This window comes from Macaca nemestrina, chromosome 8 (assembly GCF_043159975.1).
Source record: "Macaca nemestrina isolate mMacNem1 chromosome 8, mMacNem.hap1, whole genome shotgun sequence".
Classification (NCBI taxonomy): domain Eukaryota; kingdom Metazoa; phylum Chordata; class Mammalia; order Primates; family Cercopithecidae; genus Macaca; species Macaca nemestrina.
In genome coordinates, this window is record NC_092132.1 from 9,709,519 (window position 1) to 9,731,239 (window position 21,721).

Consider the following 21,721-nt stretch of genomic DNA (forward strand, 5'->3'; position numbering starts at 1 on the left):
TTAATCATGTATCGCTTGTTCAAAATTCTGTATAATAACTTTTATGTCCAAAGAGATTAAATAATTTTCCCCATTTGTTAGCTTCTCTGTTAGAATACATCTAGAGCCAGAACGCTGGCCTTCGAATTCTAGCTCTGCCCTAATAGGCTGTGTGACTTTGAAAAGGTACCTAGTGACTCTCTTAAGTAGGCACTACCATGACTCAGGAGACGATTTAAGGACGATTCCACGCTCTGTTCAACAAACATCTTATAGTTAGATAATCAAAGAACAAAAAATATCTGCCGAAGAAAACAGGTTCTGTATTCTTACAAGCTTGTATGACTACATTTAAAATGCTCTAGCATACTTACCTTTAAAGGTGATTAACCCATCAGCTCAGCCTCAAATGCTTAGAATTGATTACACAACATTGAGATATCAAGAGATATTAGTGAATAATAAGTACTTCTTATGAATAGAGAGCTGATGCAATCATAATTAAATGAGTTAGAAAATAGCATGATTAGAATTCCTAAGGCAATTTTAGTTTATACATCTTAAGGGATGGCAAGTCTGTATTTTTTAAATCTCATTTTGTAAAACACTTTTCAAGATGTTTTAGAATTCAAAAGGCTCACAGCTACTCACTTTTAGCTTGTTTCTACCATCATTAAAACATGTATTTGTTTATTCCGTAACTTACTTTTCAATTAAAGGTTTCTATTTGATGAAAACACAATTTTTATTTCAAAAACCATCTTTAGGGTGAGAGTGGAAACAAAGTTTTGACAAAAATACTCAATCCACTGCAGACTTTTTAAGTTGGAAAGAGGTTAAGAATGTCATTTAGACTAACCGCTATCTATGTATCATCACCACTGTTTTGCAGATTAAAAGAAAATTCAGGCCCAGAAAGCTTAAATAGTGTGCATGAAAACACAACAGACGGTCACTCTGAAGAGAAGGGAGGTTAGAAACCAAGTACAGCCACACACCACATAACGACATTTTGGTCACTATGGACCACATATAGGACAGTGGAGCCATAGATTATAATACCACATTTTTACTGTGTCTTTTCTATGTTTAGATATGTTTACAGACATAAATGCCACATGTGTAGCAACTGTCTACAGCATTCAGTACAGTAACATGCTGTACACGTTTGTTCCCTAAAAGCATAGAGCCTAGGCGGGTAGTGGACTCTACCATCTAAGATGGTCTAAGAACACTCTACGGTGTTCACACAATGATGAAACTGCCTAATGATGCATTTCTCAGAATATAACTCTGTTGTTAAGGGATACATGACTGTATTTTGCCTCTCAGAATAATAATCTTTATATTAAATTGCATTGTCTTTCATACTTACCAGTTCACAAAGTGGACCATGTTATGTCTGCTAAAACTTGTTTAAGATATTCAATTTTATTTCACTAAGTGTGCTGAAAAGTAGACATAACACATGGCATGACACGGAATTAGTTGGCATTGACAAAGGCCATGTTATCCATCCTCCACACATTTACTTAGTATCTCCAAAATGTCAGGTCCTGTGATAGACTGGGTATACTAAGATAAAACAAAGACACAGTTTCTTCCCTAAAGGATCCCACAGTCTACTGAGGACGAGGACAAGTAAGTAAACATAGAAGTGGGTACAACTTGTTAAAGGGACATGAAAGATGCTGCTAACTATGCTTGATTAGGTCCAGAAGGCTCCACGATCAAGGACTACAAATAGTAAACAGAGTTGGCATGGACAAAACAAGAAAGCGTATTCAAAGAGAGCCAAGAGCTCAGGAAAACAGACAGTTTACAGTTCCTGCTATGTTTAAGGGACTGCAATTGGGATAGACTGAATGCAAAATGACAGTCAGTTAGTCAACAGGAGAATGAACGGCCTCAGGAAGGCCCTTAAACACAATGCAGACGATCTCAAGTTTATCCTGAAGAGACTAAGATCCTTCTAAAATTTTCAACTAGTTCTCTTCCTTGTGGGGGGAGATGGAGGGCAGTAGCATATTCAATGTTAGATATTAGAAAGTACACTGGAAGTAGTATGAAGAATACATTATTTAAGGAAAGGAATGAGCTGGAGCAAGACTACAAGCAAAGGTGCAACTGAGGAGGCTATGACAACCTCTGTCTGTTGTGCATCCATCCATCCAAACTACCAGTATTTATTAAGTGACTACTATATGTTAGGTGCTAGGAATAAAACAGTGAACAAGAAGAGCATCGTAACAAAACCAGCGGCAATGCAGATGAGCTTGAAATCAAACAGCTATTCATGAGGAACAAGTGAAAAGACTTGGTAGCTATTTGAATACAGAGAAGGAAGATGAAAGAATTAGACCTTGGGAGTCTGGTTATATGGTAGTGTCATTCATCTTAACAAGAAACTCTGGGGAAGAAAGAGGCCCGTTGTGTCGGTCTATATCACAGCTTTCAAAGTGCTTATAGGGCATTCAGGGAGAAGGGACCGTGAACAGATGATACCAGAGTTAGAAATTTAGATTTGGTAGTTTTGATGCTATGATATAGCAAGACATATATAGTTTGATTGTCTTCTACAGCTCCTGGCTCACAGTTACTAAAACCCCTGGAAGTCTCTAAGTGATAAGAGCAATAAAGGCGAAAGAAGGGCCTTTTGCTACTCATAGCAAGTCCCTTTCAATCACAGAAGAGTTTACATCAATAAGATGACTTCCAGAAAGTCCCTAAGGATAGAGGAGAGGTGGCTGGCTGTCAAGGGAACCATCTGTGTGATTAAAGGGTTGAAACTTGCTGCCCCATCTCTCACGTCCAGGGAGGGGAGGGGGCTGGAGATTGAGTCAATCGCTAATGGCCAATGATTCAATCAATTACATTTATGTAGTGATGCCTCCATTAAAAACTCCAACTGAAGGGGTTTGGAGTGCCTCCAGGCTGGTTGAAGACACGGAGGTGGCTTCCGGAGGGTGGCTGCCTGGAGAGGGCATGGAATGCCCTCCCCAACACCTTGACCTATGTGTCTCTTCCATAAGACTGTTCCTGACCTGTATTCTTTCATAACAAATTAGCAATAGTAAGTACACTACTTTCCTGAGTTCTGAGCCGTTCTAACAAATTATCAAACATGAGAAAGGGGTTGTGGGAATCTCTAATTTCCATCTAAGTCAGACATAAGTTGTGAGTAACCTGGGGGCCCATCAGTTGCAACTGGCATCTCAAGTGGGACTAAGCCTTTAACTGTAGGGTCTGTGCTAACTCCTGGTAATTGGTTTCAGAATTAAACTGTAGGACACACAGTCGATGTCTGCAGAGAACTGAACACAACACATACATACAGTGCAAAAGTGAAGTATTGAGAGCAGCAGTAAAGAGGAAATAGTTTTCCTTTCAGTAGCTAATAACATGCAACTGTTTAGGTAAAGTAATGGAAATGAAAAAGGTCTTACATAGATAATAAATAAAACTACCATACTGAGTGTTAGGGGGATGCTAATTTATTCAGATTGTGTATTTTCTTTGCATGTTGACCCTAAAACAATTTATAAAAAATGGTTTCACTTTAGAAATTCTTATGTAAATTGGGCTCTGCCAGGACACACCAGGCATGCTTTTCTGTGTAATGACACCAGCACTTTAAATTATCAAAGCGCTCTCACTGAATGTGTACTGGGTTATCTTAATTTGTCAGTTATTTCATTATTTGGACATAAATAATAAATCAATGTTATTTTGGAAGAAAGGTACTTTTTGTTCTCCAAAAAGAGATGAGGAGTTACTGTAATTATATCTAAGTTTACTAAGTTAAAAGTAGAGCAGAAGGTCCCAAATTTATTATTTAAATGACTGAAAAAACATCCATTATCTATTTTCTTCATTTTGGGAAAAAGTTAACCATGTTAAATTATCTTGTTTGAGCGTTATTCTGAAAAGGAGAATTATTGAGAGATGGATTTGGTGTTACCAATGGCTAGTCTATCCTACTCAAATGGCTACTGTGTCATACGTATTCTTATAATAATAATCAGAGTCAAATTGATTTATTTGCTAACAGGTGTTCATCTCAATGAAGCACACTCAGGGAATATTTTGTTACAGTGACTCCAATGAAGAACTGTTGGCTCAGATGACAATATAAATGATCAAATATCTTCACCAACTCACCTTGAGAAATAGCAGACGAATTTCAATAGGCACATTTTACAAGGAAATACCTGTAAATTATCAAGTTTTCTCACTTTGGCTAATAAAGCAGTACACTTTCTAAAATAGGCATAATATAAGTAAAAATAATTAGAACAGATACGGCTAAGTTTTTCTTGGGCCTAAAACTGTATCAGAATACTTGCAGTACACATAATCTGAAAATCACTGAGTATCTTAAAGACTGAAATGCATACTTTCTGAAAAATGCAGCTATTGTGGCAGGATTTAAAAAAATAGAACATTCCTCATTTTGTTTAAGTAAACCACTGTTGTGATCTTTTTTCATCTTTTATTCTGGAAATAATGGCCTCGGATAGTAAATTTTAAATGAAAGTTGATGAAAAGTAAACTGAGTTGGTTTGATATAGCCAAACACATTGTATAGAAATCAAACCTTTATCACTGGATACATTCCAAGGAGATTTTTAAAAATTACGTTTCTGAGTTCCAAAGAAATGACAAGCCCTTTTCAGAGATACAGATGTTGTGAAATTCTTAAATGAAAGTGTTATTCTTATTTTTGCCAATAAATGTATTAGCAGTGCTTTGTTCACGTGTTCATTTCTTTTTAATCCGAACATCATCCCTTTCTTCCTAACAGTTCATTTCCATTTACCTACTTTGGGTAGCTTAAAACCAGGGAATTACTGAATCACAAGGAACACAGAGGTTATTTCGTTCAGTGTCCTATAATCCCTTTCACGGCATTTGCTGGCATTGATGAAGGGAACACACAGCATCTGTTACACTTTCTCCAAAGATGAAGATATTTATTTATAATCTTGGCTAGTGGGAACACTGATTTTTTGGTTTTGTTTTTTAAAGTACTGGTTTTTCAAGACAGAACATAGGCGTTGAACTTGGAATCCTGAATCTGCTCCTTCTTTACCAGTCCTGTGACTTTGGGCAAGGCACTTAACTTCCCTGACCTTAAAGTCTCATTTGTACAATAGAGATCACAGTAGGTGGTTCTAAGGAAAACGTGACGTATATCAAAGTGCCTTGTGGAGAGCAGTTTCTCATCAAATATTACATCCTTCTTGAAAGCCCCTTTTTATACTGTGATGAGACTTACAGTAGGTTTTTCTGTTTCCTTTAGGAGCTAACAAAATTAATCTCATTCATTTGTAACCTATGACTACCTGTCCAGTGCTAGAAGACAACAGTACCTTAGGAAAGTTATTTTTTCAAATACTATCATATTTCTTCCCATCACATGCTTTTACTAGTAACTTGCGATATGCTAAATACTATGTTACATATAAATTGCTATGTGAATAAAACTGAAAAGTCACACAGAACACATCTGTGGTGGGTTCTCCACAGGGGACAATTTTTAAAAACTGTCTTGGGACCATTCATTCATTCAGTAAATACTTACTAAAGACCTACTATGTGCCAGACATCATATACTAGTTATTGGGAATAAAAAGGTGAAGTGTGGTGGTTGGAAGGTAGGGGAGGAAGGTGGAGAGTGCCTACCCTCATGGAATTTAGAATCTAATTTATGATGTTCTAGTTCCATGTAATAATTTTAGTATACTCAAAGATGGTCAACTTTCCCATTTGATACAAGAATGAATAACCATTTATTTGTGTTACAGTTTCTTGGTTTTCTAAGTTGGGTATCTTATAATATACCCACCCTATCTAAAATCCTAGAAACAAAGACACAAATTTTTTTTTTTTTGAGATGGAGTCTCGCTGTTACCCAGGCTGGGGTGCAGTGGAGGTTGATCACAACTCACTGCAAGCGATTCTCCCACCTCAGCCTCCCAAGTAGGTGGGATTACAGGTGCGCACCACTACACCCAGCTAATTTTTCTTTTTTTTTTCTTTTGTAGAGATGAGGTTTCACTATGTTGGCCACACTGGTCTTGAACTCCTGACCTCAAGTTATGTGCCCACCTTGGCCTCCGAAAGTGCTAGGATTACAAGCGTGAGCCATCGCACCGAGCCCAACATAAAAAAAACTTTTTAAGAAGAGTTTACTTCCCACTCCCCCTACCATGTTGTAAAACTAAGCGGGATGGGTGAGTAATCTTTAGGATTTAAGTTGAGACCAATGGCCAATGTCTGAAGTTATGCTAGAGGCTGCAAGCTACATTAGAAAAGTTGGAACTACAAAACTCATTTAAAACTGGGTCAGCGGAGGATGATGAGGTCAAAAGGGTATACCTGGGAGGCAGTGCTAGTGACGGCAAGCCACTGTAAGCGAGCTGAAGGGCTTTATCTACTCCTTATACCAAGTACCAGCAAAGTTTGTTATATACAGTGAAGCTTTTACTATACTGAAAAAGCCACTGAAGCTTCACTATAACTGTGCCAAGGCAGCTTACAAAATGCTAGGCTAAATGAGGAAAATCTTTCCTCTTGACTAGTGATCTTAAAAGGCAATGCCAGGAATAATAGATGCTAAATTAAGTGGGAAAGCTATAACATTTGTAATCTGAAACCCTCAGGATGGTAATTCAACTCGGGGAAGGAGGTGCACTCATGATGGTCTTTTTTTTTTTTTTTTTTTTTTTTTTTTTTGAGACGGAGTCTCGCTCTGTCGCCCAGGCTGGAGTGCAGTGGCGCGATCTCGGCTCACTGCAAGCTCCGCCTCCCGGGTTCACGCCATTCTCCTGCCTCAGCCTCCCAAGTAGCTGGGACTACAGGCGCCCACAACCGCGCCCGGCTAATTTTTTGTATTTTTTTTTTAGTAGAGACGGGGTTTCACCGTGGTCTCGATCTCCTGACCTTGTGATCCGCCCGCCTCGGCCTCCCAAAGTGCTGGGATTACAGGCGTGAGCCACCGCGCCCGGCCAATGGTATTTCTTTTTCTTTGGTGTCCCACTACACCACCCAAAGCACACCTGGAAAGCACAGAGCTGTTTTATGTATGCAAGACTTGTTATTGTACGAAGTTGATAAAATTGCAAATGGTGCATTCCGGCCAAATTAGAACACTTGTGGATGTGGCCATCAGTTATTTGAAGTCTATACTACCATGTGACAGAAAGAGCACCGGGGCTCTGTGTTGAAATCACAGCTGCAGTAACAGTCAGTGCCTGGAAGAGTGCCAGGCATCAGTGAGTGTGGGAATCAAACAATGAAGGTTGACTTTTTCCTTTAGAGCTCTTAAACCTTTGTCTGGTCTGGAAAGACATAGATAATCTTCTACAGGGCCACTATCCCATTATCCTTGGTAGCAGATGGAAAGGGAGTAAATTAATCCTACAGAATACTTCTCAATTCAATTGTTTTAATGCCTTTCCTATCATTTACAAAAAAAAATAAAAAATAAATAAAAATTAAAAAATCAAAAGTACAAGCAGCAAACCCAAATGTCTTGAATGTCTCTTGCTTTTACTTTTCCTCCTTCGGACTTTTACCTTTCAAGAATTTTTTAGTTTTATCAATCTATATAACTTATCTCCAGACTCTAATAATTACAGTATACATGCTGAGGCAGACAACATGTGTGTCTGGCTCACATGGTAGAAATCCAATCTTTATTGAATAGAAAGATGAATACATGTAATGGAGGCAATCATTCTTTCTGAAATAAGTGGATGATGAAGCCCAAAAAGTTAAATATCTTGCCTACCTGATATTGAAATTTATGGTAAAATGGGGTATAGGATCCAGGTTTCCCACACAACCTGCCTGGCAATCTCTTCTACATCATCCAACCACATCTGTATTAAATCTAAACCTAAGAGAAATAAATGTAAGCCAAAGTGGAAACGAACAGACACTAGGCCTACCTAAAAGGAATTTAAGATTTCCTCTCCTTTATAGTCTCTGCTACTTTCAGGAGACTCAGCATTTATGGAAGAGCTGAGGCATAATTATTATTGTCAACTGGTGAGAATATTAGGAAGTAGGAACACTTCTAACTGTAAGGAAATCAAAGAAAAGAGAGAAACCACATCCTTCCTCGACTGAATAACAAACTTGTAAAACTTTTATGGGATTTGTTAAAATATAATTCAGTGAGTTCCCAGTATGCACTCTCTCCCAAGTATAAAGAGATAAAAGCTATTCATTCCTGCCCTTCCAGAGGTTCACGAGCTAGGTGGGAGAGAGAAATGTAAGAACTGTAGTAATGCTCAATAGGTTGGCTATTACCACCTCTAAATTTCCCTAGCAATGGTTGACCTAAGTCTAGAAGGACACAAGGAGAGAGTCAAATGAAACATGAGAAGATCACTCTAGGCTGAGGAGGCAGTATGAGCAAAGGTCTGGAAGACTAAGATGACACAGAATGTTCAGGGAATTACGAAACCTTAAACATGTCCAAGACAAAGACTTTGATCTTACCAGTGGCCACACAGATGAGGTTGAAGAGGTTGTCTGAGGCCCAGGGGATTACTGTAACCTTCTAGAAACTATCCAAAGAGGCACAGAGCACCTAGCAAGAGATCTCTCCTAAAGTAAAACATGAAAACCTACTGGTTCTTGCATTTGATCATTGTTACTGCTTCCCTCTCATTGACAACAGTTCATATACTCTTACTTTAACAATTTTAATTATTAATATGAATCACCTATCCATTGCTTCTTATTTTCTTCATTTATGGTAAATGAGGACACCAAAGAATTCCGTTCCCCCTCAACTTTTGCGGTTATAATTCTCTCTTATGTTAAGTCAGTCTATGAAATATATCAAAGAATCACTGAATGATAAATGAAAAACTGATTTGCACTAATTGAAAATAGAGAACTTTTGTTTTCTTCACTGAAAAGAATTTCCACTAAGAATCCATACTCAGTAGCGTAGTTTAAAAGGAAATAGTTGAGGGTGAAACCATCTTGGTATACACAGGCAATTATTTTTTAAATGACTTAAGGATTCAGGAGTGAAATACAGAAGAATGTTACATTAAACTCTTATAAGGGCTTGAAAATATGTCTCCTGAACCTTAGTCTTACACCTCCCCACCACCCAAATTCCTCTTCCATACCTTAAACTACTTGACGAAAAAGATCAGGCCATTTTTATACCTCTAGTATTAAGTACTTCTTTAGCACTGAATAAATATTTACTGAACCAAAGTATAATACTCAAGAACCAAAACAAAGTGAGGGAGGGTATGTGGGTACAATATCCAGTGCTAAGTCTGGATTAAGTCAATCTGATCAACAAGGTGTTGTCTGACACCTTCACTTACATATTCTCCATAAGTCTCTTGTGTTGGGGGTGGCGGTGGAGGTCTGTACCCAGTTGGGGGGACTCCTCTTGCTCTGGGAGTGAGAAGTCCTCTTCCCCGACTCACTGGCCCTCGGGTGGACAGGACTCCTCTGGGAGTTGGCGTCCCTCGTGGTACTACAACTCCAACGGGCCGTGTTGTAACTCCTCCCCTTCCCCTGTAACCAAGAGGGTCAAATTAGCCATATCTATCATAGTCTCTAACATTCTGTTATTCACATATATTTATACCTCAGAAACAAAATCAAAGTTCTATATTTTTGTAAAAAGGAATAAGGAGCAAAGAACTAAAGCAAACATGAAACAGGTATCTACAAAAGGAAATTAAGTCATTTAGGCAGTTCGTCTAGCAACAATATAGAAGAAGTCTGGAGTCAATCTCTGGTCAGTACACAGAGTAGGAAACTGTGATATTTGGAGAAGCCACATGCACCCAAGACTTCTATACGATGCCATGCCAGGATTACACCCAAACTCCATTCCCACACTATGAAGTGTGCCTTTTCTTGCTTATATCAGGACAAGGAAACTGAGGCTTAGAGATTTTAAAACTGTCCCAGAACAGCTGTGAGCAAAGTCAGAGGCCAAAATATATGCTACAATTCCATCAGAGAGAGAAGAATAAAATGTACTTTCCTGAATAATGTATCAACTACATGGTAATAAAACAACATTAAGTTAAGTAAACACAGGCATTTTCTGAGGTAGAATTCAACACATTCATGTATTTCTAATGTAAATCATGAGACTTCAAGTCAGCAACGAAGGAGGTGTTTCTATCAACGATGGCTCCACAGAAGCAAAAACCCGAGAAAATATAAGGACAGAAATGTGTGGCTACCCCAGAGAATACAGACACAGTATGATGCACCTCATCTGGACAAGGCCCTCCAGCGAGAACTGTAGCTGGCAGGGCTGGCTGCCTACAGACCAGCTTCCTCCTCCTTCAGTGTGTCTGGGATAGCAAACACGCAGTTAAAGACTCATTTTCCAAAAATAGCAAATTATCAAAACTCAAAGCTGGACTTTGAAAAGACTGATAAAATTGATAAACCTCTAGACAGGCTAAATAAGAGAAAAAAAAAAAAAAAAGCCCAAACACCAGTATCAGAAATGAAGAGGGTTTCAGCCAGGTGTGATGGCTCAGGCCTGTAATCTCAGCACTTTGGGAGGCCAAGGCAGGTAGATGACCTGAGGTCAAGAGTTCAAGACCAGCCTGGTCAACATGGCAAAACCCCATCTCTACTAAAAATACAAAAATTAGCTGGGCACAGTGGCGTGTGCCTATAGTCCCAGCTACTTGGGAGGCTGAGGAATGAGAATCACTTGAACCCAAGAGGCTGAGGTTGCAGTGAACCAGGATTACACCACTGTACTCCAGCCTGGGCGACAGACTCTGTCTCAAAAAAAAAAAAAAAAAAAAAAAAAAAAAGAATAATGAAGAAATACTATGAACAACTCCAAGCTCACACATTTTTTAACTTACATGAATGTGACTGATTCTGATTCATAATGACCAACACAAAAAGAATTAAATAATCTGAATGGGCTTATGTCTATTAAATAAATTTAATCAATAGTTAATAACCTTCCAAAAAAGAAAGCATCAACTCCATACGGTTTCAATCAATTCTATCAAATATTAAAGAATGAAATGATACCAGTTCTCTATAATCTTGTCCAAAAAATAAAAGCAGAGGGAACACTTCCTAACTCAATCTGTGGGGCTGGTCATTGGAAGTGCCTCCTTAAAAGTATTTCTACATTACTCGTCAGAGGCTGGGACCAGTCTGGGCCAGCCAGGGAGGCCAGTGGTGACTGTCCCCAGCCTGTTCTTGAGCACTGGTTGGGACCTGACAAAGGAAGTATCCCTCAAAAATACTTAATCACCCTCAGAGGCTACAACTGGCCAGAGATGGGGCCAGCCCAACTGCTCAGTGACCTGCTTAGGATGAGACATATGGTCTGAGGGGGAACAAGAACAAGGCCTCCCCATAACCAATATGGATAAAGAGAGTCTAAAGGGAAGAACTAGAAATCAGCAGCTCTCGTGAACACAGGTACAAAAATTCTTAAAAATATTAGTAAACTCCATTCTATAATGTGTTAAAAGAATTATACATCATAACCAAGTAGGATTTATTCCAGGTACATAAGGTTGATTTAATATTAGAAAATCAACGTAGTCTACCACATCAACAAGGCTAAAGTAGAAAAATAATGTGATCATATAAATAGAGCAGAAAAAGGATGCGGCCAACGGCGACCTCATTTATAACAACTTTCAGAAAATTTCCGCAAGTTGAAAAAGAACATCGGGCAGGAGTGGTGGCTCACACCTGTAATCCCAGCACTTTGTCAGCCCAAGGTAGGTGGATCACTTGAGATCAGGAGTTCCAGACCAGCATGACCAACATGGTGAAACCCCGTCTCTACTGAAAAAAGACAAAAATTAGCCAGGCATGGTGGAATATGCTTGTAATCCCAGCGACTAAGGCTGAGGCATGAGAATTACTTGAACCTGGGAGGCAGAGGCTGCAGTGAGCCTAGATGGCGACACCTAGATGCACTCCAGCCTGGGCGATAAGAGTGAGACTGTCTCAAGAGAAAACGGAACATGTACAGCAAACCTACAACATACTGAATTGTGAGAAACTGAATGCGTTCCCCTTAAGATTGGGAATAAGGCAAGGATGTCTACTCTCACAACTACTATTCAACACAATACTGTAAGTCCCACCTACATCAATAGGACAAGAAAAGTAAATAAAACTTACACAGATTTTGAAGAAAAAAGTAAAACTTCTTTGTTCACAGGTGACATCATTGACTACGTAAAAATATCCCCCCAAATAGTCCAAAAACCCCCCCAAACCCCACACCTACTCCTATACTTAATAAGCTAGCAAAACAAGGAGTAAAAGGTTACTAGTCAAATGCTTTCCTACATACCAGCAATAAACAGTTGGAATTTAGATTAAGAACACAAAAACATTTACTGAAGCCACAAAAAAATTGCATGTTTTGGTACAAATTTAATAAAACATGTACAGCATTCCTTTGTAGAAAACTACAAAACTCTGATGGAAGAACTCAAGGGAGTAACATCCATGTTCATGGTCATAATATTGTTAGGATGCCAGTTCTTCCCAACTAATCTACAGATTCAATGCAATCCCAATCAAAATCCCAGCAAGTGATACATTTTTAGATACTGACAAACATTTTCTAAAGTACACATGGCAAGGCAAAAGACCCAGAACAGACAACACAATACTGAGAAGAAAAACAATGTTAGAAGACTCATAATATATAATTTCAAGACTTATTATAAAGCTACAATCAATACAGCATTGTATTTGCGGAAAAAAAAGACACAGATCAATGGAACAAAATACAAAGCCCAGAAACTGACCCTCAGAAATATAGTCAACTGATTACTGACAAAGGAGCAAAGACAATTCAATGGAAAATGTTTTTTTCAACAAATGATACAGGAACAAGTGAATATCAACAAATTAAAAAAAAAAAAAAAAAAAAAAACGTAGACACCTAGACACAGACCTTACATCTTTCACAAAAATCAACTCAAAATGTATCTTAAAACCAAATATGAAATATAAAACTTATAGAAGAAAGCATAGAAGAAAATCTGTATTATATTAGTTTGGTGAAGAGTTTTTAGATACAACATCAAAAAAAGTCCTTGAAAGAAAAATTGGTAAGTTCAACTTTATTAAAATTATAGACTTCTGCTTTGCGTAGGACACTATTAAAAGATAAAGAGACAAGCTACAGAAAGGAAGAAAATATTTGGGAAACATGTTAGCTGATGAAGGATTTGTATCCAAAACACAGAAAAAACTTTTATAACTCAACAATGAGAAAGCAAATGGCCCACTTAAAAAGCAGGCAAAATACTTGAACAGACAGCTAACCAAAGAAGATTTACAGATGGCAGATAACCAAATAAAGATGTTCAACATCATTTGTCACTAGAGAATTCAAACTAAAACAAAAGTGAGATACCACTTCGCACGTATTAAAATGACTAAAATAAATAACTGAATATACCAAGTGTTGGGGAGGATATGAAAAACATAAACTTTCATTCCTGCCTGGAACACAACATAGTATATAGCCACTTAGAAAGACAGTTTGGCGATTTCTTGCAAAGCTAAACATAGCCTTATTGTGCAATCTAGCAGTTGTATTCCTAGGTTTTTACCCAATGGATCTGAAAACTAATGCCTACATAAAAACTTGCACATAAATGTTTATAGCAGCTTTATTCACAGCAACCAAGATGCCCTTCGATAGATGAAAAGATAAGCAAACTGGGTTACATGCATACAATAGAAAATGATTCAGCAGTAGAAAGAAATGAGCTAAAAATCCACAAAAACTAGGAATAAATCTTAAATGCACATTTCTAAGTGAAAGAAGCCACTCTGGAAAGGCTATATAATGTATGCTTTTCAACTATATGACATACTGAAAATACTAAAACTAGAGAGATGGTTAAAAAAAAAAATCAGTAGTTAACACAGGTTAAGGGGTGGAGGGAAGGTTGAATGACTAGAGTTTAGGGTGATAAAACTATTCTGTATGATACCAAAATGACAGTGAATACGTGACACAAAGCATTTGTCAAAACCCAAAGAACTTCACAGCACAGAGAGTGGATTTTCATGTTTGCACACTAAAAACCACAATATTACTGAGGAAGTAGGAGACTCTCAGGATGCAATGCTGAATGTGAACGAACATTTTAACTAGATTAAAGCACATGAAAACAACCTTATTGAAGGGGTTGAAGAAAAGTAAACTTGGAAATGAGATAAGTCTGTCAGACTAAAGGCAAAAAAAAAAAAAAAAAAAAAAAAGTAAATAAGCACTGTTCTAGTTGATGAAGTTATTTTCTACAGGAAGAAGTGTGAGTACAGGTTAACCATTCTGGTATCACTGTACATGTATCCTGGAACACAATAACTAAATAAAAGAATGGTGGGAGCCAGTTTCTCAAGTTGGAGTGGAGTGATAAGAAAAGGGAAGAGGCTATAATGGTCAATGTGCAAACAGATTAAAATCAGAGACATCAGTATGAACTCATGTTTAGTTTACTATATTTACAGATGGTTAAAGAAATATGCATAAATACGTGTATATACATAGGTTAGTACATACACATATATGTCCATTCTATGTCAGCTGAGAAAGAACAGACCTCAGCACATCCCAGAAACAACAAGCAGAACCAGCACCCTGATCTTGCTTTCTAATACCATACTCCAATAAATGGAACCCGAGCTTCTTGGAGAAATGATTGATTTTAGGACTGGAGGTAGAAATATATAAGACTAGTCTGGAGCAACGTGTAGTGCCAGAAAGAAAGTGCTTAAAAAAAAAAAAAAAAAGAAAAGAATAAAACCCACAAATTACGGGTGTGTGTCAAAGCCAACTGAAAGAACTCCCAATGGCCAAAGCTGAGACAATCTGAGCAAGAAAAGACAGTGGTACCGAATTGTATCACAATGTATAAAATTAATATCCATGAGTCCACACTGATAGAAATGACTGAATCAATCAATAGATACACAGGGGAGAAGGGACAAATCTTCCAGATAATTTTTGCAGATACTCCACCTAGGTGAAGTGAATTGTAATTCCCCATTTCTTAATTAGGGGTTCCCCATAGTGACTTCCTTTTAAAGGATATAGTAAGGAAAGAAAGAAAAATGAGGAATTTGACAGTGGAGAAACCTGACAAGCATGACCTCGGCTACATGATCAAGGCAACATGAGCATAAGTCACGTGGACAGTATGTATACTTGATATGATGCGGCAAACATGGCATTTTACTTCTGTGGTTTTAGTTCCCCAAACTCATAAACCCAGGTTAATGATGAAAAAAAATCTGAAAAATCCCCATTGAGAAACATCTTAGAAAAAACCTGATTAGTACTCCTCAAAACTGTTAATATCATCAAAACAAACAAGTCTAAGAAACTGTCACAGCCAAGAGGAGCCCAAGGAGACAGGACAACTCAACGTGATGTTGTATTCTGGGGATTCTGGAACAGAAAAATGACGCTAGGTAAAAATTAAGGAAACCTGATACGGACTATAGTTAATACTGTACCAATACTGTCGATAATATAGTTAACAATATGTCAATATTGGTTCATAAACTGAAATAAGTGAGCCATGCTAATAATGTAAGATGTTAATAACAGAGAAAAATCACAAGAAGGATATAGGAAAACTCTCTGTACTACTTTCTCAATCTTTCTGTAAAGCTAAAACTTTTCTAAAATATTAAGTACATTAAAAAAAATCTCAATTTTACAGCTTTCTTGCAGCTATGGGGGCCTGTAATACAATTCTGGCCAATAAGATATTAATCAGCACTGAGATTTATGGGAAGCTCTTTAGAACTACATAGTTGGCATTCTCTCTTCTCTTTCACTCTTTTCTTCCTGCAGACATGTTTGTAAGGGCAGCAGGCTTGAAGGAAAAAGTGAAAGGCTAAGAAAAGCACAGTCACAAACTCTGTGGAGCTGGGGAAGGGCAGCGTGGCACTGCTGCACAGGTTTTAAGTGGGGCAGGAGAAGGACGTGATATTTCTACTGGGTTAAGCCACTACAGGTGCATTTGATATCAGCAGTTAAACCTAATCTTAACATGTCTAATGCAGTAAAAAAGAAAAAAAAAAACCACTTTTTCTTCATCTCACCCTCAGGTAACCCTTTAATGACTATTGTAAATTAGGTTTTTTGTTTAAAATCCTAGACCATAAAAATTGGTACAGTAAAAATAGTTGCCATGAGCAAAAACACTGGAATCAGATTTGGATTCAATTCCTCATGTACTTACTAGCTTAACATCTACCTGCCAGTTAGCACTTAAACTAATCAAGAGTCTGAACTTTCCACATCAGTTTCCTCAACTGTGAAATGAGGCTAAATATAGAGCCCACTTTTGTGTTATTAGGAGAGAAACATGAGACAATGCATATAAAGTGTTTTGAATTTTTACTGACTCAATAAAAGTCAAGTTTATTTAAACTACAATCACTCTGAACTGTAATGATGATATAACTTCTATAGTGTCTTACTCATCTTTGTGTATCTCCAGTATATGTATCTAGAAAAATCTTCAACACGATTAGAGGACAGAGTAGTTTGTAGCTATAGTATGTCTAACTCCTTCATGACATTTTCATTAATTAGTGTATATATAAACTAATTAAGGCTTCCTGTTTCCTTATCCAATATCCATGATTGCCATCCAAGGTACTATATGAATTACAAAATATTCAATATGCTTCTTGAATATGTAAATGTATGCCTCTCATCAAATTGGAAGACATACATTTATATATTCAAGAAGCCCACACTTCTCTTCCACAATCATTGACATTGTTGGTTATGTCCCACTGGTGTATGAAATCACACTAAGGTATTTTTATCTGCTATGGAATTTTAGACAAGTCATTTGATATACATCTAATTGTTCTGGACACTTATCTATAAAAGACATTTTGAAAATTAGTTTTTTAAGTGCTGAAATTCCACAGGAGTGGTATTAAGCAGCAATAGCATGAACAATGCTTTAGATGACACTGGTGGAAGAAAGGCAGGGTGGAGGTGACGTGCTAACACAAGAATCCTGTCTTATCACAAAGTTTTCACTGAGTGCTACAAATAACATTCAGGGCAAGGCTGAACAGCTGGATTGATAACATGGGGATGAGAAGAGAAAAAGCATCTATTAGCAAGAACTTGATAATCAATGACACTTTTTTTAAAAACAGAAAAGTAGATCCAAATTGATAGGAATAGGGTACCACAAACTGGGTGTAAGAGAAGAGCAAAAAGATAAAACATCTGCACACAGTTTTGAAAGCAGATTAATGGATAGACTACAATGCAGTAACTCTTTCTGTTTGGGGTTTTCCAGCAGGGTGACCCAGTTTCTGGTCTTGAAACTCATGGAAAAAATCCAGGAAGGCTTTTGTAGTGAGCTGCCACTGTAAGAATGCGTTGAATGAACAAATAGCAAAAAAAAAAAAAAAAAAAAAAAAAAAAAAAAAAAAAAGATAAAAATAAATAAATATTAAAATAAAGTAAAATAAAAAAACAGTTACTCAGAAACGAATTATTTAGTTCACAGATTAATACAAAGTTTTAAGATGTAATGAAAAAGCATACACTTTGAGTTCCTACACATTAATACTCAAATGTAATTCTGTCATTTGATCTTTAAGCCTCAGTTTTCCTATCTGTAAACTGGAGTTAATAAATCCTCCGGCAGAAGAGCTGCGATGTTTACACCCTGGGTATATAAAGTGCCTAGCCGAAAACAGGCATGTAGTAAGTGGTAATTAGTACACCGACTTCTGCTTCTACTCTGTCCTGATACTTTGCTTTTGGCTTTAGTGAAAGATGAGCAAAGGAGACGGAAAGTACAACTCATGTCAGTTCTCATTTTACACATTTAGCAACAGTAAGGTCGTCTGATAAGAGTTTGTAAACACATACTAAATTGTTTGGCTTTTGTCTACAAATTTTTTGAGAAGCAGTCAAGTACAGCAGGTAAAACAATGAATTCAGTGGCAGAGGCCTTGACCGCTTAAGCGAGCTCCAGCATTGCTAACTTGGTGACCTGGGAAAATACAGCTGACTTCTGGGGTTCACTCAGATGGAGCAGGACTCATGCTGACTACAGAGTGGGGCCTGCAAGATCCAGTGACAGGGCCTTAGTCTTCCATCAGGGGTCACAGTGAGAAAAACCTGCCTAGAGATCCATTTGAGATCTGTGTCCTGAAGCAATAAGCACCTGAGGGGCAACTGTATCTTTCCTATAACATTCCTAACACATTTGACAATCTTGCTTCATTTCTGTGAGACTGCTTTTCTGAGAGTAAAGTTTAATCATTCTAAGAGGGTTTTCCTTGCCTAAGGTTGCTATGCAAATGAGAAGGCTGACAAAAGGAAAAAGCGAAACAGCCTACAGTTACAGTCTCTCAGAACACAGGGAAGAAACTGTCAGAGCTGATGGAGACTAAAACTTTTGAAGAGATGATGTTGGCAGCTCTTACTATGAGCCACTCTAGAGACCACCCAAAATGTGGTTCTAGGGCAGCGCATCTCACACGTTCCTGTGCATCCACAGCGCCTGAGGACCTTGTGCTAGGCCAGGCTGGGGTTTACATTCTGCTTTTCTAACAGGCTCTCAAGCGCTGCTGCTGGTTGTCTGCAAACCATCTTTTGATGGGCTGAGTCTTAGATCCAGAGGTTGTAGCCCTTTTATGAAGCAGGTTATTGGTCATTTCTTTTCTTTCTTCTGTGTTTCATCCAATCTTCAACGCAATTAAAAAAAAAATACTAATTGAGCAACTGCTTCCTTATCCTACATTGCATAGAGTATAAAAGAAATCCAAGGCACTTTACAAGTTACAATTTTAAAAGTTACAAGCTGGTTATTGGTAAAATTGTTGACCAATAAGACAGTGTATAAGGAAGTACATTCTTAAGTCCAAGAGAGCTATTTTTCGTCTCTTTGTATCCAGTGAAGTCTCTGATCAGAGCTCCTTACTTATTTTGAAGCTGTATCACCCACTGTCTTCCAATTCTGATTTTCATCACGCTTTTACTTTTTTCCTTCATTTAAAAACAAAAATCTTTCTCTGTCATTTCTAACTATCGGCTCTATTGCCTTTTGGAACTATGCAGCAAAAATTTCCTTCCTCTCTGGAAACAATGATCCATTTGATAATAGAGAAGTTTAAGAGAGAGAAGTAATTTGCCTACGGTTCTGTTGAGGGACTGATCAAATATCTGTGCTACAGGAATTCAGTTTTTAGTGTCAAATTATTTTGAGTAATCAAAAAAGGAATCATGGTACAGTTTGATTCCTTGAAAAGGAAATTTTAAAAATTAAGTAGGATTTGGAAGTGTGTGCTTATTTTTCTATCTCCATTTTATTGAAGAGGCAACTATGGCTTACAGAGAAGTAACCCCCAAGCTCCCCAAGGTCACATAGTGAGTAAGAGTCAGGGGTGACTCTGGATACTCTGGCTTCCCCAATGCCAGAGTTCCCCCAATCTAATCCCCAGCCTCGAATGCCTCACTTCTTTGCTGCCTCCAAGCCTTTGCACCCTTAACTGGGATGACTTCCCGCCAGCACTATCCCATCTGATTTCTTCTGTTTGTTCATATCGGCTCTCCCCCTGCAGAATTACTTGCATCCTTGTTTGCATTTTCATGGCACTCTTTTCTTCATGTCTCTGTTCCTCTATTTATACCACTCTGTTATAGTTATTTGTCTCTGATTTTCCCCTCTTAAACTCTAGACCTACTCAGGTAAATACAATGACTTCCACATCGCTGTAACTTCAATTCTCACAAAAGCGATTTAAGGAAAATCTGTGATATTAATGACCTAGCATCAGAAACAGATGATTTTCAAAGAGGTTTTGAATAAAACTATTAAAACTTCTGAAAAACCAAAGTGTGGTGGGGAAGAGAGAGTCACAGTACATGAACATACTCACTGGATTCCTTTTGCCCTAAACTGTCTTAGCTCATTAGTGGATCTTGTTTAAACTTTAGGAAAAAATCAGTTGGCCAGCTAGGTGTCAACCTGCCTCCCGTTGGCATTGATGTCTACAGCAGGCTCAGAACATTTCTCCAGCTTTATGTTGCACAGGACATGTAAAAGTGCTGGCCGAGCTGTAACTGAGAGAATCTGTGCCTAGTTGCATTTCTTGCCTGTTCATCCCTGGCTAGCATTTCAACTACAAGTTCTTGTCTTACCCAGTTTGTAACACTATTTGCCTCTGTTATTATCTTCTCAAAGCCTATGAAAGTGATTTTAAAAGAAACCAAAGATTTTCCCCTTTTTGTCTCCCCTCCATCAGCTCCAGTGTGGCTGCTCATTAACACACCATCAGAAAGTGCTTTAATCAAAAGTAAATGAATACTGAAGGCTGATTTCAGTAGAAGGAATTCGGTGGACCTCACAGCAAGGAAAAGCAGAGAAACTCATTTCTATGGTAAGTCCTCCAGTTTTCTGTCTGAGATGTGGGGTACTCATGCCAGATGTGGGATAATGGGGTACTTAAGCCCAGTTGGGATTAAATGCACAGACTACCCAGTAGGCACAGAGTTGGAAGGAAGGAGAGGAAGGTGACTGGGCAGGAGAATCGCCTGAGCAGTAAACCCAGTAGAGAAACAAGCAATTTAAATAACATTCCAATGGAGTATTTTTTATTTAAAATTTCCATAATTTTATCCAGTTAGGAAATACATTACCATTTTCCTATATCTACTCTTTCCTTAAAAAAAAAGGACTTTTCAATATTGATTGGTACATTAATATAAATCATACCATACTCTGGTAAAACATTTATGGCCCTAATATTAACTATTCAGTTTTCCTAATAAAACTTCTCATAACTTCATATACTATAGAAGGAAAGTACATCATTTTCAGTTATGAAGATAATCTTTAGCATCTATAATATTCTTAATCAATTTTAAAGATAATATCATATAACACTTTGGTGTTTATGCCTCTAAAAATAAAGATTTTTTTTTTTTTTTTAATGGAAGGCTTTAAACATTCCAAATGGCAGTGGAGTTAAGGACATTTATTTTTATACTATCAAAATAACACAATATTAAATTCCTAAAATGTGTATGCATAAAAGAAAGTTTTGCCAGAATAAGTGCATTCTGCCTTCTAGTCTACATATATATAGATATAAATTCATAATCAACAGACACAGAATTGCCCTGTAAGGCTGTCTTGTAAGAATCACAGATCATTAAAGATTATAGCCAAAAACTCTCTCAGATTATAGCAAAAACTATCTTTTTAAATAAAATAAGAGGCAGAGAGGTTTTTTTTTTTCTTTCTTTCTTTCTTCTTAAAAAATTGTATGGACTTGGATTTGGTGTTAGGAGTAGAAAGACAGTAGGGGCCAGGCTGGGTGAGGGGGAACAGGAAACAAGGTCTTTGCAGCCTGGCACTCTGCACTGAGCAAGGCCTCCTACAGAACATTCACTTCTTCATCCCTCCCTCCACCACAGAACCTGCCCTGGGAGGCTGCTGTGCTGCAGGCCCCGTTGTGGGCAGTGGGAATGTAACGGTAACCAAGATAGGAGTGCCGCCCAGAGACCATGAGGCTCACCTTCTAAGTAGAGTCACATGTTCCACAGTAGGTTAAACATTTTTTTTTTTTCTTTCCAGGAAATTACAAGGAAGGAAAGTATAACTTTTCTGTAACTGTTCAATTTTTGTTATAATTTCAAATTACTAACTCTCAAGTTAGT

The 21,721-nt window shown here is 37.7% G+C and overlaps 1 protein-coding gene across 5 annotated transcripts in view; it reads right to left on the bottom strand.

Annotated features, from left to right (window-relative positions):
- Nucleotides 1-21,721, bottom strand: part of LOC105488247 (KH RNA binding domain containing, signal transduction associated 3) — a 201,198-nt gene that overhangs the window by 65,073 nt on the left and 114,404 nt on the right. For all 5 annotated transcript variants that reach the window (XM_071067784.1, XM_071067783.1, XM_011752145.2 and 2 more), the window contains exon 6: nucleotides 9,342-9,537. In XM_071067784.1, coding sequence (XP_070923885.1) covers nucleotides 9,342-9,537 — 196 coding nt within the window. The remainder of the gene's footprint in view (nucleotides 1-9,341; nucleotides 9,538-21,721) is intronic.